The sequence below is a fragment of the Cajanus cajan genome, chromosome 1, assembly GCF_000230855.2.
Source record: "Cajanus cajan strain Asha chromosome 1, NIPB_CcT2T_4, whole genome shotgun sequence".
Taxonomy (NCBI): domain Eukaryota; kingdom Viridiplantae; phylum Streptophyta; class Magnoliopsida; order Fabales; family Fabaceae; genus Cajanus; species Cajanus cajan.
Window position 1 is genome coordinate 76,424,993 of NC_138517.1, and position 16,438 is coordinate 76,441,430.

The 16,438-nt window shown below is 35.0% G+C and overlaps 2 protein-coding genes across 11 annotated transcripts; one reads left to right on the plus strand and one right to left on the minus strand.

Moving 5' to 3' along the window:
* Nucleotides 1-263: 263 nt before the first annotated feature.
* ESD4 (Cysteine proteinases superfamily protein) lies at nt 264-6,401 on the plus strand. Of its 8 annotated transcripts, none has more exons than XR_014428864.1 (10): nt 264-1,114; nt 1,488-1,570; nt 1,649-1,742; nt 1,878-1,976; nt 3,175-3,267; nt 3,360-3,479; nt 3,990-4,079; nt 4,534-4,589; nt 4,816-4,919; nt 5,848-5,921. XR_014428864.1 is itself a non-coding variant. In XM_020366096.3 (9 exons), the coding sequence occupies exons 1-9, from the start codon at nt 422-424 to the stop codon at nt 6,084-6,086; spliced, it is 1,422 nt and encodes a 473-aa protein (XP_020221685.1). In that variant the 5' UTR covers nt 266-421; the 3' UTR covers nt 6,087-6,401. The 8 variants fall into 8 exon arrangements, 3 of the variants coding, with proteins under 3 accessions (XP_020221686.1, XP_082919088.1, XP_020221685.1); XR_014428852.1 differs by having other exon boundaries at nt 4,023-4,079; XR_003804567.2 differs by lacking the exon at nt 4,534-4,589.
* A 627-nt stretch (nt 6,402-7,028) lies between these two features.
* On the minus strand, nt 7,029-16,332 carry LOC109803561 (kinesin-like protein KIN-13A). Of its 3 annotated transcripts, none has more exons than XM_029272427.2 (13): nt 16,091-16,332; nt 15,755-15,971; nt 15,020-15,217; nt 13,975-14,166; nt 13,274-13,378; nt 13,051-13,128; nt 12,790-12,871; nt 11,277-11,439; nt 10,535-10,864; nt 8,759-8,977; nt 7,850-8,669; nt 7,606-7,671; nt 7,029-7,442 (listed from the first exon to the last, which is right to left on the minus strand). In XM_029272427.2, the coding sequence occupies exons 2-13, from the start codon at nt 15,917-15,919 to the stop codon at nt 7,257-7,259; spliced, it is 2,604 nt and encodes an 867-aa protein (XP_029128260.1). In that variant the 5' UTR covers nt 15,920-15,971; nt 16,091-16,332; the 3' UTR covers nt 7,029-7,256. The 3 variants fall into 3 exon arrangements, with proteins under 3 accessions (XP_029128260.1, XP_020220776.1, XP_082919087.1); XM_020365187.3 differs by having other exon boundaries at nt 15,755-15,984; XM_083062961.1 differs by lacking the exons at nt 15,755-15,971; nt 16,091-16,332 and adding an exon at nt 15,349-15,368.
* Nucleotides 16,333-16,438: the final 106 nt, after the last annotated feature.

Consider the following 16,438-nt stretch of genomic DNA (forward strand, 5'->3'; position numbering starts at 1 on the left):
ATTAATTTTTTATTTTTATTTTTTTCTTAATAATTAATATATATTTATTTAACAACGTGTTTATTTATTTTTTAATACACCTATTTATTTTTTAATCACCTAAAAAATATAATAGAAAAATAAATAATAAATATATAAAAAAATTAAAATATCAATTATTTTCTTAATTTTTTACATAATCTTAAACGATAATAATAAAAAAAAGAAATATATAAAATGTTTTTTTTTTTTGAAGTTAGTGAAGAGAACACAAGACAAGAAGACACCACCACACTCACACCACCATTTTCCGTGCATTCATCAAACCAAACCCACGCGTTTCTCGTGGGGTTTTAGTTACGTTCTTCCCACTCATCACAGAACAAACCCTAATTCCCCAAATTCACTCCCTGGACATGCTTCACTCCAATTCCACCAATCAATGGGTGCCATGGCCATCAACCGCAAGCGCCCCCAAGACTGCATGAACGTAAGCCGCGTCATTTCCGATTCCCCCGCTAAGCGCTCCAAATTCTCGACCCGACCCGTTCCCTTCTTCGCCGCCGCCGCCAGACTCTCCCGGTACCCGGAGGCGAAGACGCCGCTGGCGAGGGAGGTTCACGCGCCGTGCAGGTCCCGAAGATTGGAGCTTGCGAGGTCCTTCGCTAAGGTTAGTGTTAACGACGGCATGGGGAACGTTCTGGCGGCGAAGTACGAGAAGGCGAAACGTTCGGCATTGTCGAAATGCAGGTTCGTGGTGGAGAAGGAGAATGAGAAGGAGAAGGGGGTGATCGACGTGGATGCGACGGAGAGTGGAGAGCCTCGGTTAAGGAGTCGCGAGGATTGGAGTGTGGAAGAGGCGCGTGGTGATGGTGACGGCAAGGTTGGGGTTCGGGAACAGTCGACGGCGTCGTTTGACTCGGAGTTGACGAATGAGGAGGTGAAGGTGGTGAGTGGAGGGAAGGTGTGGGGTTCCGAGACGCATGATCTTTCGAGTGTTCATGTGTATAGGAAGTTGCTTGAGAGTGTTGGGAGGAGAAGTGATACTATTAACAGGTTGGATTTTGAGATTGAGCTGAATGAGAAGCGCGGGGAGACTCTTAATTTGTTGCGGCAGAAGAAGGAATTCGTTGAGGTGATCTTGATGGCTTGTTTAGCTTTTCGCAATCACCCATTTTTTTGTGTTTGGTTGCTTAGGTGTTATTTTTGTTGCTTGGTAGTGGTTTGTTCTTTTATGGGGCTTGTTTTGTTTATGGAATTGGTTGGTTTTTATTGTGAGGATGTCATCTTTGTTTATAGATGTCCAAGTTTTTTGTTGTTTCCTCCACTTAGTTTGAAATTTTGGAAATAGGAAGTGAAGTGAGATGACGTGGTGTTGTTGTAGTTATTAATGGAAACAGAGAATAGAAACATGAGACGTTAGTTATGTTTATAGCAGTGGGTTGGTTGAGGACTGAGAAACAGGGTAAATGTTAGTGCAATTTACCCAGTGTTGCTATGGTTTTCAGGAACAGGAAGTGCCGCTAGAGCCTTTTGTCCCTCTTACAAGGGAGGAGGAAGATGAGGTTGAGCGTGCCTTTTCTGCCAACCGGTATGATTTGATGATTTGGCTGTGTTAGGAGGGAGAGTTTAATCTGTATTGTAGCTCATTTTGTGCTTGCTTCTGCAGGTGGACGATCTTGGTTAGCCATGAGAATTCTAACATTGAGATCACGGGAGAGAAGTTTCAGTGCCTTAGGCCGACTGGATGGTTAAACGATGACGTAAACTTGTTTGCTTATTGTTTGTTTTTCCCTTTTTGAGTTGCTGAATAGAGGAATTTTGTACCTGACTGTATCATGATTTGATGGTTTTGCACCATGAAATTCAGTGATGGATCATGTACTATTATTGTGCAGGTGGTAAATTTGTACATGGCATTGCTGAAAGAGAGGGAGCAAAGAGAACCACAGAAATTTCTGAAATGTCATTTTTTCAATACCTTTTTCTACAAAAAGGTAGAATACCTCTTCACATAGTTATTTAGTGTTGACTCTGAAAAACCATTCCATCCTCAAATGATTACCATTGTTAAGGAGAGGGGTCTGTATTCCTTCTCTTGAAGCATTGGTTTCATTTGACCAAGAAATTATTATTATAATATCATTTGAATCATGTTTCAAACAGGAAATTATTGTGTTTGTATACTGTTAGTTGATTGATGCTCCAAAACCTATATATTGTGTTTGCATTGTTATACAAGCTATACTCTATGATAGTGTTAGTGGATGTTGGGTTTTAAAGGAACAAGAGAAAAAAGAAGGAATAGCACAAATGAGTATGTTAAGATGGATGTGTGGCCACATAAGAAAAGACATGATAGAAAATGATGGTATATGGTAAGATATTGGTGTAACACTTACTAAGGTGATTTGGACACGAGCAAAGAATGGCACACTAGAGACAGTGGGGAGAGTATATTGCATGAATTTTAGTTCTATGAAAAGGGGTAGAAGGAGACCAAGTACAATGGAGAAAATTAAAATTATCAAAAGGGATCTCATGGCAAATAATATCCCTAAAAATTTAGTTTTAAACCAAACTCAATGACATCATGTTAATTGCTAGAGGTCTGTTTTGATACTCTGAACCTAAATTTGAGCCTTGGGGGAAATTTCCCATTCAATAACACTGCAGTAAGCTTAGCATTAATAAAATTATTGAATTTTCCAACATCATGCGAGAACTTTTGAAACCAAAAAGCAATTATTATCCCAAATAATCACTTCCCAAACGTGCACCGATCCATAATGTGTAAGTCGCGAAAATTTAAACTACCATTTTCAGACCATTTTATACCAACATGGTGATTTAATTTCCGTTTAGAGTTTTACAACCTCCATGTATATCATGCTAATGATATTTCACTTTAATATAATAATGGTTTTTATGCCATATGCATATAGAAATTGAAGCTTATATAAGGGGTGCTTCAGTCTAGTGCTCACAACTTATCCAAAAATTTCCTTTTATCCTAGTGCTTCTGATTGACAAATTCTTTATGTTTGGCACTCATTAATATTATAAATGAGACACCTCATCCAGGTTACAAATGGGAAAAATTGAATGTCTTACATGTGGTATGCACTTTATTATATTTGTAATTTAGTCATATTGGTCAGGAGCTTATGCTTTTTATTTTGAATGTTATTGCAGTTAATAAGTGGTATAGAGGGTTATGATTACAAATCTGTAAGAAGATGGACAAGCCAACGGAAATTGGGATACAGTCTACTTGAATGTGATAAAGTAATTATGTTGGAACTAATTTTTCATTTTTCTTTTAGCTAAATCAATTGGTTTTCGTACTGATTTTCCCCCTGATTTATTGTTATTACCAGATATTTGTACCTATTCATCAAAACATACATTGGTGCTTGGCAGTTATCAATAAGAGAGATAAGACATTCCAGTATCTTGACTCAATGAAAGGAGAGGATATATCTGTGCTAGATAAGCTGGTAAATTTTTTTGTTCATGTAATTTAACTGTAAATTCCATATTCCCAGATCTATAATGCTAATTAGTGGAAGTATTAATTTAATTTGTAGTTTTTTGTGCTTATTTTATTTTTCTCCCTTAACTGTATCTTTTGCAATGTGGGCTATTTTGGGCCACAGTGATTTGATTGAATCCCCCCCTCCCCCCACACGTGTTTTATCCTACATATTGTATATCAGTAGTGTGTGTGATTATGTTTTCAATAAAGGTTCAAGGAGGAAGACATGTTTAAATTACATGAAATTTGATATTCAAGTCCTACTTCAACTTGGACCCTGCCTTCCAGCTTTCTTTTCAATTGCTGGAAATCTTGTGCTGTTGTATTTTATTACATATAGCCAACAAATCACTTAAGATTAAGTTAACGAAAATGGTTTATATTTCATTAATTACTTACTCATAGGTTAAATTTCTACGGAATTTCAAAACAAGCCAAACATAACTATGCATAATGATGGTATGTTTCGCAGGTTTAAACTCACATTTGTCTATTTCATATTCAGCTATTGACAACTTGTGTAGATCGGTGATCAAACATGCATCTGTAATCCCTTTTTCCGGTAATTGACAATAAAATCAAGTGAATTATTAGACAAAAAGTCAATTGTAGTAGAGGGAGGTTTTGCATGAAATCAACATAAAGAGAAATCAAAGTTCATTTAATGGATAAATTGGGAAATAAATGTAAGATAAGAGAAGTACTTAATTAACAATTAAGCTGTGATTATTGCTTAAACTTCTATATTTTGGGTTTGTCTTATGAATTTAAATATTTAGATAATTAATTTATAATTTTTTGCATTGTAGAAATAAATCTGTTTCTTAAGCATGCTGCATATATGTTCCTGCCAATTTTGAATTACAATTATCTCGATGTCAAGCTACTTATATAAGTAACAAATTTAATTATGTCACATGAAAATTGTCCGTAGCTTTACCAGAAATCCAGCATTGTCAATTGATCTTGTTGGTTCAACACATCAAATAAATATAACTTGCTTTGGTCAAGTGCAGGCCTTTGTCTAGCCTTTGGTGCCTAAGCGTGCCTTACACTTCTTAAAACATCAGAGGTAGTCATTGTTGCAAGTGTTGTCACTTCTTAGTTTAAGTTGTAGGGACAAAGTTTTGAAGCCTTGAAATTTAATATATACGTCATTATTTTGCTTCATGAAGGACCTGGGTATTAACACTAACACATTTATTTTAGGAGTTTACTTTTTAAGAAGTGAGGAAAGATATGCATGTATTTACATTTGACTGTTGGTTTATTTAATGTTTGTCATTGATGTATCTCAGGCTCAATATTTTGTGGATGAAGTAAATGACAAGACTGGAAAAGATATTGATGTAACTACCTGGGAAAAAGAATGTGTGAAAGACCTTCCTATGCAAAAAAATGGGTTTGTATTCTGATCTGTAAATTACTTCATGAGATGATTATTTAGTTTAGTGATATTTGCCCCAACTTTTTGAAATAGAAGATATATGAAATGAATAATGAGTTATAGATTTTTAAAATTTTGAAAATAAGAAAACCCACAAGTATGTCTCCTTTTAGATGAAGGCTAGGGCGGGTCATCTTGATAGGTGGTTTATGGTGGGCCATTACTTTTAGCCGCTAAATTAGTCTCATCCTCATAAGTCACCCTACATCCTCTCTACACTAGATTATACCTCCCCCAACTCTTCCCAGCAACCATGTGGCCAACCACCGTCTGTCACTGCTGGAGGTGATGGTGGTGCGCCCTCCACATCAATGAACGAATGGGATGCCTGGCGGCATTTGTCAATTGTGCTGTGGTCATAGGAGAGCTCAATTTGGCTGTAAGTGGCACTCATGTTGAAGAGCACAGATTTCTTCTCAAGGTGGATGTTCTGCTGCAAGGTCTTCTGTTGGGCTTGATGACTTCAAACCAGACGAAGATGAGGGTGTTGATGTGGTTAGGGTCAGGGGAGATGGGGAGAGGGATTTGAAGTAGGTCTTAGTCGCGCAATCTGCTAATCTTATATGATGAACTATTTCCCGTACAATTTCAAATCTGAACAACTTTTATTGTAGAAATAACGAATATATATAAAAATAGAAATGATTGGAGTAATAAAAGAGAGAAAAGTTGCTTTTTTCCAATTTTGAGTTTCGGAGGAATAAAAATGAAATATTTTGACATCAATAATTTTCCAATACTCGCTCTATTTTTTTTCCTTATTTTTTTTCCTCTGCCTTTGCATGCCCCAAGTTTTCAGGATTTGTTGCAACTCTGAATAGTTCAAGCTAGCAGCAGTTTTTGATGAAGTGTTTTCTAAACAAAAATTTGTGTATCTGAACAGTTATGATTGTGGGATGTTTATGATCAAATATGCTGACTTTTACAGCAGGGGCCTGGAGCTATGTTTTAGCCAGGTAGGACATAGAGCGTTTCATTTATATTTATAGCAGGAAAAATGTATTTATTTTGTTAGAAATATTTATTGTTTCATAATTGAATTACTCTTTTGATTTGTAGGAAAATATGTCTTACTTCCGGGTTAGGACAGCTAAGGAGATCTTGAGATTGAAAGCTGAATGAGAAAAGGAATGAGTGTGCTGCATCTCAATTCATTGTCGAAAGCTCAATTATTGTCTAAATGGCAGCGCTTGACGAAGGACCCTTCTTCACATTTGGCAATGTCTTTATAACCATTGTAGAGTTGGAGCATTCTAGGCTTCGAATTGGATATTGAATTGACTATACGTATAGTCGTGGTTTTTGGATCCATCTGGTAGGTTGTATATTGCTATACAAGAGTTAATTAGTAGATGAGGCATAGTTTTATGGTTAATATTTAAATAATATTATTAAATACTTAAAATCATCCATAAAATATAATCATTTCAAAGTGTATTAGCAATGTATTTTTTATCGCCTTTATTGGTTAAAATTTATTAAAAATTGTATAATCATGATATTCATTGAAGAGGATGTGGAATTTATCATGTTTTGTGATTCCTAATTTATTTTAAAAAAATTAGAGGAAGTTAAAATAATTGCTTCTGACATTTTCTCATATACTTGGCATAACACAAGCATTTTCGATTTCAAATCTTTTGAATAAAAACGTGATTAGAGAGACTAAAAAAATTAATCTGCGGGACAAAATCAGTGCATTCTTCCAACTTATAACACGACAAAAAATGTGTTAATTTGAATCGTAGTATGATTTAATATAAATCTGAATTCAAGGATAATAACATTTATGGTGACAATGATTTAAATGTCAAAATTTGTAAAATAAAGTTAATCTTTCCCATGAATAAAAAGTAAGTTAATTGGAAAAGTGAATATAAAAATCGTAAGATAATTGAAAAACTGAGAATAGGAGTCCCGTTATTTAAAAATATTGTAAGATATTGGTATTGCAAGTTAATGTAAAAAGTTATTCATTTATTTTTTAATCTTTGATGAACTATATATATATTGAGAATGAACACAATATATTATTTTTGTATCCGCATAAAATTCTATTTCATATTTTACTTTGCCCTCCAACTAAAAATTTGGGCAGACAACTTTCTTATTTTTATTATTTTTTTTTTATAACAAGGACGCAGATAAGCTACATAGATTACACGAAATTTGCAAAGGCATGCGGTGGCCCAAAAGTCACACAAGGCCATATGCATGCAAGTAAATTCAATTATAATATATTCAACAAAAGATTTGTTTTAAATCAAACAAAACCTTTCAACGTTGAGTCCGTTACTGACGGGGAACTCTTTTTCTACTAAGAATCTCCTGCTCTTTTAGTCGATGTTGGAATCTTGCTAGACGAGCTTGAAGACCCACCAGACTTGCTGCTTTGCGAGAAAGCACAAAACTCAGTTGGGTTACGTAGTTGTCAATAAGGCTTCCCGGTTGGTCCACTTCTGCTAACAGTTTCATTTCCTGAAAAAACACACCAATGCCAATACAATATGAAATTTGATTATTTGCTAATTTCCTTTTTACTAGTTTCTGCTATGGCACCCAATAATATGAATAACAAACCGCAGCCCAAGGGGTGAATTGATAAAAGTAATTAGAAATCGAAAAACAAGTAATAACTCACTTCACGAACAATCTCCATCGTATCCTCGATTTCTTTCCTATGAGCAGCAATTAGTGCTTCTTCCTCCTGCATAAATATAATAAAGAAATTGAACAGATAGCATAAACAAGTTTATACAACGATGACAAAAGCCTTATCCCAGGAAATGAGTCTGGCTAACATGGATTGTACAATGCCAGCATAAACAAGTTTACATTCAACTGAAAACTGGTAGAGAATAAGTAATTCCATATATTTGACAAACCTCAAGTACTGCACTGATATTCCTATCAGGATTGAATTCTGCTTCATAAAGCCTAGATCCAGAGGTAATATTGTTATAATTCCCTGTGCTCTGCTGCTTGGAGCTTGTAGTGAAGAGATCAGAGCCATTGGTGTCCCTTTTCATCCAGTTTGCAGGCCTTTCCGACTTTTCATCTTTCGACACAGAGCTATAATTCCCTGTGCTCTGCTGCTTGGAGCTTGTAGTGACGAGATCAGAACCACTGGCATCCCTCTTCATCCAGTTTGCAGGCCTTTCAGACTTTTCATCCTTAGACGCAGTGCTATAATTCCCCGTGCTTTGCTGCTTGGAGCTTGTAGTGAAGAGATCAGAACCACTAGAATCCCGCTTCATCCAGTTTGCAGGCCTTTCAGACTTTTCATCCTTGGACCCTTTTCTGCGTGGAGGAGACACCTTTTGCACTTTTTCATCTGTATCATTTAGTGAATAAGAGTTCATCTTTTGACTGGTAGAGTCACTGTGTGAGTTCTTCACTTCAAACCTCTCCCTGTCCATTGGAGCAGAAACCAAACCTTTTTCCTCTCGCCCATTTAATAGGTAATTTGAAGAAAAACCAAATAACTGTTTATCAACAGTAGCAGCAGAGCTTTGCAAAGAATTTTCCTTTTCAAGAAATTTCCTGCCCATATCCATTGTTTTCTCTTGACGTTGATCATTAAAATCCTCTGCACCAGCACTAGCTGGAAGGGTTGATGTAGATGAAACCTCCTTATTACTTTGTGGTACAGGATTTGGGACTTGGTCTTTTTTAGGATTCCCACTTTTGGATAGACTTTTAACCCTGTTCACATTATGCTAGAACAGTTAATATAATCAAATCAAACATGAATGTACATTAAAGAAAGAATGACCAAATGAGGTATCACATACCGATCTGCATATCTCAAGGTATTAAGCGTGTGTTCACAAGACCCAGCACCTGGAGATATACAAGAGATCATAACAGTCTTTGAATTACCGACAAAGGAGTCACGAAGCACTTCTGTAAGTTTGCTTCCCCGAAATGGAATATGGATCTGGTCATTGTCTAAAGCACGAATGCACTCCTTCAAAGCCAAAAGGCTTTTATTGATTTCTGCTCCTTCAATCCTATAGCAGAGATACATTAAAATTGCAGTGAATTGTTTTGTTAAATGTTAATATAATAAAATATGCTTGATCTGAAGGGATGGAAGGAAGCCAATTCTTGTTTTCAGCAGTTACATCAAAACAACATACTAAAAGTACGACAACAGAATAGCCATGATGTCAGTACATTTGATTTATATTTTAAAGTAATCCTGCATTATCAATAATTTAACAAATCTATCCAAGAAGGAGAACACCCATCAATTCCCCGTGCCATATTTTCCAGCTCAACAACTGTGGCTTTGATTTGATTTTGTTGCAAACAAATGGTGTTATAAATTGAAGAATTTTGGGCTCAACTGTGCAAGGCACGGGCACTTATCTCAACATTATCAAGTAAGAATAATTTGTGCAACTAGGTAGTCCTCAGTTTATTATATTAAATCAACTTCAAAATTTTAAAACATCAAAGCAATAACTCCAAATTCTTAGACAGACAAATAAGAAAATACATGTGTAATTTTGTTATGAGTCACATATTAAGTAGAATCCAAGCTTTATGTGATACTTATGTCACGAGACTTTTCCTCTTAATGGACTAGTCTCTTGGGTTAATCTCTACTCATGTGTTAAGTTGTAATAAATAGCACTTCTATGATCTCACACCAAGTAAAATAGGAAGCTCAATGTTGTTTTATTTAAGCTATGAGGCTAAACCAACTAAGAGACTACTCTTTTAGGTTGGACTCTCCTTATATGCATAAGTCATAACGTCTTTTCATTGAAAGTTGGACTATGAAAAGGGTTACCTATAGAGTATAGACTGAATTAAGGTACAACATACCAAATACTAATGGGTGAGTGATGCACCAGGCTACCAACTAAGTCAATGTTAGTGAAGTTTCCGTGGACATTAGCTCTTAAAGGGAGTGGCAATGATACAAGTCTCACACTGAATAAAATAATGTGATACTTTTGCAATGAGACCCTCCCACCAAAGTTATATATAATATAACTTAAGCATGTGATGAGAGCTCAACCTAAAATACTAAGCCATTAAGTAGGAGAGTCCGAGAGTCCATTGACTTAAGCACCAAATTGAGCTTCTAATTCTACTCAACATGATACTCGTAACAAATGTACCATCAAGTTTGAAATGTTCATTTTTACTATAAGAACACTATAATAATTTCACATAAACTCAGTAGCTACTAAAAGTTTACTCTCAGCCAGAAATAATAAGTAGCAAATAGAATCAGAAAAATTAGATGGTTTCAGTTACCTTCTTCCATTAAAACAGTTTCTGTTTCTTACTGCTGTTATCGTTAAAATAGTTGACAAAGTTAAGTAAAAAAGCTAAGAAAAAAGGAAAAGAGCTTGTTTGTATCAGTTATACAGAGATTTTCAATATTGATCCACCTTAATACCACACCCAAAAATTCAGATTGGGTATCAATCAACTTGTCTAAACGAGTTGTTCAAAAGTCTTCATGCATAGACTATTCTAAAAAGCACTATCAAGCAGTTGATTTTTCACGAGTTTGAAAAATTATGAAAATAATTTTAATGTAGACTTACCGTGTCTGACGATCATTATCAGTAGTGTCAGCACCTCGTTCACTTCCAGCAAGATCAATAAAGGAAATTTTTCCCACAACCTTCCCACTTCTTGCCTCGTTTCCATCATTGTTCCGCTTGCTCTCTTTTACTTCACTGTGCTTCTTTACAACCAGTTGTAAGATAGCATGTGATCTGGAGGACTCCTCATTAGCACCAGTGGATCCTGTACTTCTTGCAGCATTTCCCTTTTCAATGAATTCTTTGACAATTTGTACATCAGAAACTTCAAATTCTTGCAGTCCTACAATGCAAACTTGCTGCCGTCCATCTTCCCTCATACAAAGTTTCCTATTCATATAGTAATAAATACAAGCCATTCAGCAATAGATTAACAGCGCCACCAAAGAGAAAATAAAACATGCAGGTTGATGCACTAAGCAAGATGACACATGTAAATGCATATAATTGAGACATAGATATTTACACACATACAGCCAAAACAAAGAAAAATAAATGTTTGATATAAAGGTAAAGTTACTGAGTAATACTTGATATTGGAACAAATATTTAGTAAAGCAGTTGAATCCCCAATACACATTAAAAATGTTGCCTTCTAATCAAGACCCAAATCAATATATAAAGAACTTATACCACAGGTGTAATACCATAATGGCTTCAAGAAAAACCGTTTGGCAACACTACCATCACATGCATTTAAATAACACACCCAGTGTATTCATATAAAAGATTGAATACCCACTTTCTGTCACTGAGAAGATCATAAAGTTTTCCACCATATATCTCAAAGTAGCTAAGCCACAATTTAAATCTTTGATTCCGGTAAACTGGCTGATGCAACTGTCGTACAAGGTCTTCTGCAGCTCTGAGTGGTAAAGGTTGCATTGTGTATGTTTTCCCACTTCCTGAAAACAAATCATTATTAGCATTGTAATAATGAATGGAAGTGGAGTGGCTTTCTAAGGATCAAGTACATAATGGAACATGAATGAACAACTTATATAGTGCAAACAATCACAAATTCAACTGCAAGAAGTATTTTCAGGAAAATTTTCACCTTCAACTTCAAGCATTATTGCATCTATCATCAAAAGCAGATTATCATCTGTATCTAGACCAGGGCTGTCAATATCTCCCCACTCCCTCAAATGTTAGAATGTATGAAAAAATTGATTATATCTTGGAAGTTGGGAGTGTCTTGGATTATCTTTTAGGAATAGTTTTCCTATTTCTATATATTTAATGATTTGTCTCCGTTTTTAATTATGATGAATAGTATAGATATGGGTTAGTGCTTTAGATTTTATCAACACTCTAGATCACATTGCAACACATCACAATACACGAGAATATTATTCAAATTCAAAGTCTACTTTCTCTCAAATTCATCTTATACCTAAAACCCTGTGATAATTGAGTATTTTACATATTATATTATCATAAATTTTTTAATGTTGAATTTATAGGCCTATTAAATTATCTTAAATTTTTTAAATGTTGAATTTATAGGCCTACAACCAAGAACATTACACCCACCTCCCTCCGAAAAATAAATATAATGGCATTCCTTCCTTGTTCACTAGGTTCTCACATGACACCCAACAATGAATGTGTTAGAACCCCAACTAAGAATGTGTACAGTAGAAGAATTAAGCCCAAATTAGATGGGCCCATCCTTGTTAGTATATCCAAAGCTGACATGTAATGTCAGAGTAGTTAGAAAACGGTAAAAGCATTATAAAATAAGGGAGATTAGAAGGGAATTAATCAGAAAGAATAATGAAATTGGAAGATGAAAAGAATAATGAAAAACAAAAAGAATTGCTGAAAGAAATCAGCAAGAATGTATGGCATTCTTCAAAACCAAGGGTGTCGAAAAAAAAGGCATGTACAACTGCCCAGGACCTTCGAGAGCCTGGTATTTTCCCTAAATCTGTTGAAAGTTAAAAACTGATCATTCCCTTGAATCCCCTCTCTTTTAACTCTTTTACTGTTTCTAATCACTCTGACTTTACACATCAGCTTTGAATACACCAACAGGACTGGGCCCACTAATTTGGGTTATTCCTTATCCTTATACTATACAAATCTTAATGCTGTAAAGTATAAACAAACTAGTAAAGTAAAAAAAGAAAGAAAAAAAAAACATAAACAGATAATATGAAAAGCTAAAAGCTTTGAAATGCGGAACTGGGTGCTGATAGTTTGGTACTAGTACAGCAGTATGGCATCAATCTCATAAAAAAAATTCTTACCTGTCTGACCATAAGCAAAACAGGTAGCTTTGGTTCGCTCAAAAATTGTAGGAATAATTGGTTCAACGGTACTTCGGTATACCTGTTATTATAAAACAACGACACCATAAATCAAGCAAATTAAGACCAAGACAGAGACAAACATTAACTTATGTACAGCTCAATAACCAACTATATAACAAATATATATCAAACAACAGAAAAAAAGTCAATAATATTAGTAAACAAAAATAAAAAATCTTGGATAAGAGGTAGCCTTACTTCGTTATTGGTAACGTGCTCATCAAGCACAGCATCAAAACAAAACTCATGCTTGTCCACATAAGCCGTCAAATCAACCTTTTCATGATAGAACAATCAATCAGATCTTTGAGCAGTAAATAAAAAGACAACACCAACATAAAGATAATTCAATGAGACAGCACTAACTCAAACTTTTAGCTGAATATAGGAATATAGTTTTAAATCCTATATCAAAACAAACCTTTAGTTTGGGTTCATGGACAGTCAGATACGCACTGTCAGATACAGTTACAATATCATCTTCCTTTTTAGCAAGCTCCTTCTTGTTTAAAGGTCTTTTCCGTACCTAAGACATGCATTGAAAAGGAAAATTTTCAAAAATTTTGTGAATAAAAACAATTACAAACTCCCTCAAATCTTAACGAATCAAAATTGCATTTTAACTATCAATTATCTCAGGCATAGCATGGGTACTTTAAATCAAGCAAATTTTAAAACTTATAAATTAAATGAAACTTATTTAAGAGAAAAAATTTCTTCAATTATAAATGAAGTATGAATAACTAATTTATATAGAATCTTAAAAATTTAAAATCAAAAACTATTTAAGATTATGCATAAATTACATACGATTAATTCAAAAGAATTTAAATTTAAAAAGAAAAAAATAATAATGTGTCATCTTTTGGCTGAGAGCACACTATGAGTATACTCTAGTTTATATTTAATATATAAATGTGGATTGAAAGTAATTAATTAAAGAAAATCAGTAGCTAAAATATTAAAGGAACAGAAAACAGAAATCAAATTTCCAATATGTGCTTACTTCTACTTTCAATACATATGAAAGTCCCCAATTGAGCACATGAAAAACAAGATCTTCTACACATTTTAATGCATAAAAGATGAAGTTATGCACGTGTGTATAAAATTTTGACATACCACAACTCTAATCTTGGCAACATTATTTTCCCTCGTGCTATACTCTTTTTCATTCATAGGTAAAGAAATTGATGCATCAACATCTGCTTCCCCACTTTCCAGCTTGCTGTTAATAGGATTGAAATCCTCTTCAAATACTCTAGTATCTCCAGGCATGAAGGGCGATGGCTCAAAAGGTTCTGAAACTACATGCTGATACAAGGGGGGGAAATTAAAGCAATTAAACACATGCAAGCACAAATGCTTAGGTAGTATCTTACTAGACTTTTATGGCGCTTAAAAGCTATATCAAGGCTGAAACTAGAAATGAGGCTTAAATTTAAAGTTAAAGGTTTTTGGTGGTTCTATAAATTTTTTAAGCATAGAGATTACTTAGTAAGTTAAAATTTCTTGAAATCTTGGGATTTGGAATAAAGAGAAAGAAAAGTAGAAGCCAAAAGCTCCAAAATTAAGGGTTCATTTGGTTTGAGAAAGTATTTTCTATACAAAATTTTAATGTGACATTCTTGTAATTAAAAGTGAAGACAAAAGACTTTCTCAAACCAAACGGCCCCTAACTTTATTAAAAACTTTTTTTTTTTAATTTTCATTTGGCTTGACTTTTAAGGAGAAGAGAAGTAAGAATACGCTAATTCAAACACTACCTTACACTGCTACTAGAAGAAAACTAAGCTAAATGCAGGACTACAAGGTACAATGGATCACAGAGACTAAACATGCACAATGAAAAGAAAGAAAAAAAACCTGAAAAAAAGTTCTAAATCTGTTCAGAAAATCAGAATCAAGATTATTGCCTGTATTGCTAGTTGTATAACCTAGGATTTTCACCATCACAACAAAAATTGTTGCATAAGATGGTATAAACAGTTGCATAAGTTTTCACGATAAACTGATAAATTACATGATCATTTTTATCTGATACATAGATGACAAAATGACAAAATTACATGTTGAACATATTTTCCCTATAAACTATACTAAATAAAGTCAGCTTACTTGAATGGACAGACCAATATGATATAAATATAATGAATCGTATTCATACCTCAGACAAAAGCTCCGTATCATCCATAGCATGAAGATCCAAAAGCCCGGCCCCAAAATCCCCCCTAAACTCCGGAGAATAAAACCCATCTGACGCAGTGGGTGTATATGGCTCTGAACCAGATTCCCCATTAAAATTGAGGTTTCTCATTAACTTTAAAAGCCTCTGCTTCTCTTCAGCAGACTGCGCTCCATAACCCTACAACAACGTCACAGTCATCCAAGTCACCTCATAAACTACCATCACAAAGAAAAACAGAACAAGCAACGTTTAGCAAATTTGACACACACTACACTCAATGCAAGCTTCCAACTAAAAGAAAACCTTACCATAATCCTCCCTCAAAATGCAGGACAGCTCAAAATTCAAGAGTAGTATAACGTACAAGCAATACAAAATTCCAACTTACTCCAACTTCATCCGAAACAAGAAAAAACCTTACGGTACGCACGGTCAACCAAACTCTCCTTTGTCAAGCAAAGATCAAATAAAAAATTCACACAATAACAATAAATAAAAATAATAATAATAATAATAAATAAATAAATACATGAATAAATAAATAAATCAAGCAGCAACAGCGTGATATGCTAGTTAAGACCTTCCACACAACAGAAGGAAATGAAATACAGAATATTATTATACACGGAATCATCTCACCTAACAGAGAAACTAAAGGAAATTTTGAAAAAAGGTGCAAAATCAAAGAGGTTAAATATTACAATAATGCGCTACCTGCATGAGAAGGTTGGGGAGGAGTCGATGATCGATGGCGGTGGAAGCGAGGGGAGAGGCGAGATGCTGCAAGCCGGCGGACTGAAGCCACCGCGCCATCACGGCGTCGCCGGCATCGCCACCGTGGTCCAACAGAGCGGCGGCGGCGGCATTGCCCTGCGGCATCTGGCCACTCGCGTGGCGCTGCGAACGTCGTTGAGGCGCCAATTTTCAAGATCTGTTCGCACGCGCTTCGCGCAAAATAAATCGCCAAAATTAACAACCACAATAATAATAGTAATAATAATAATGAGAAAACGAAATGAAAATTGGAATAGAGAAAACAGCGAGGCTCACGAGAAGAACATGAAAGGTGAGAGAATTGAACGGAGAATGCAGGCGCCGTGGATCTCGCAGAGGAATGCGATTCAGATCTGAAACGGAGTTCTTCGAAGGAGTGACCACAACGCAACGCAACGCACCGAAATGCCTTTCGCTTGCTTCGGCGATTATGGCAGATGAAGGAGAATCAATAGACGAAGAAGAGAGAGAAATGGTGTGAATGGAAATTTTGTAGATTAATTAATTAAAGTCTAAAATATAATAATCGTAATCATCTTATTTTCAAATCTATAAAACGGCTACGTTCAACTAACCTGCTCTCGCTCCTGCTACTTTTACCCAAGGGTTGGGAAATGTCCAATG

What these genes read in the sequence shown, in the direction of transcription:
- LOC109803561 (XM_029272427.2), bottom strand. Translation starts at nt 15,919, where the DNA reads ATGCCGCAGGGCAATGCCGCCGCCGCCGCTCTGTTGGACCACGGTGGC. An exon ending in TCCCCAACCTTCTCATGCAG is followed by an intron (nt 15,218 to 15,754) that starts GTAGCGCATTAT and finishes ACGTTGTTGTAG; the next exon opens with GGTTATGGAGCGCAGTCTGC. An exon ending in ATATCAGTGCAGTACTTGAG is followed by an intron (nt 7,672 to 7,849) that starts GTTTGTCAAATA and finishes ATATTTATGCAG; the next exon opens with GAGGAAGAAGCACTAATTGC.
- ESD4 (XM_020366096.3), top strand. Translation starts at nt 422, where the DNA reads ATGGGTGCCATGGCCATCAACCGCAAGCGCCCCCAAGACTGCATGAAC. An exon ending in ATACCTTTTTCTACAAAAAG is followed by an intron (nt 1,977 to 3,174) that starts GTAGAATACCTC and finishes ATGTTATTGCAG; the next exon opens with TTAATAAGTGGTATAGAGGG. An exon ending in TATCTGTGCTAGATAAGCTG is followed by an intron (nt 3,480 to 4,815) that starts GTAAATTTTTTT and finishes GATGTATCTCAG; the next exon opens with GCTCAATATTTTGTGGATGA.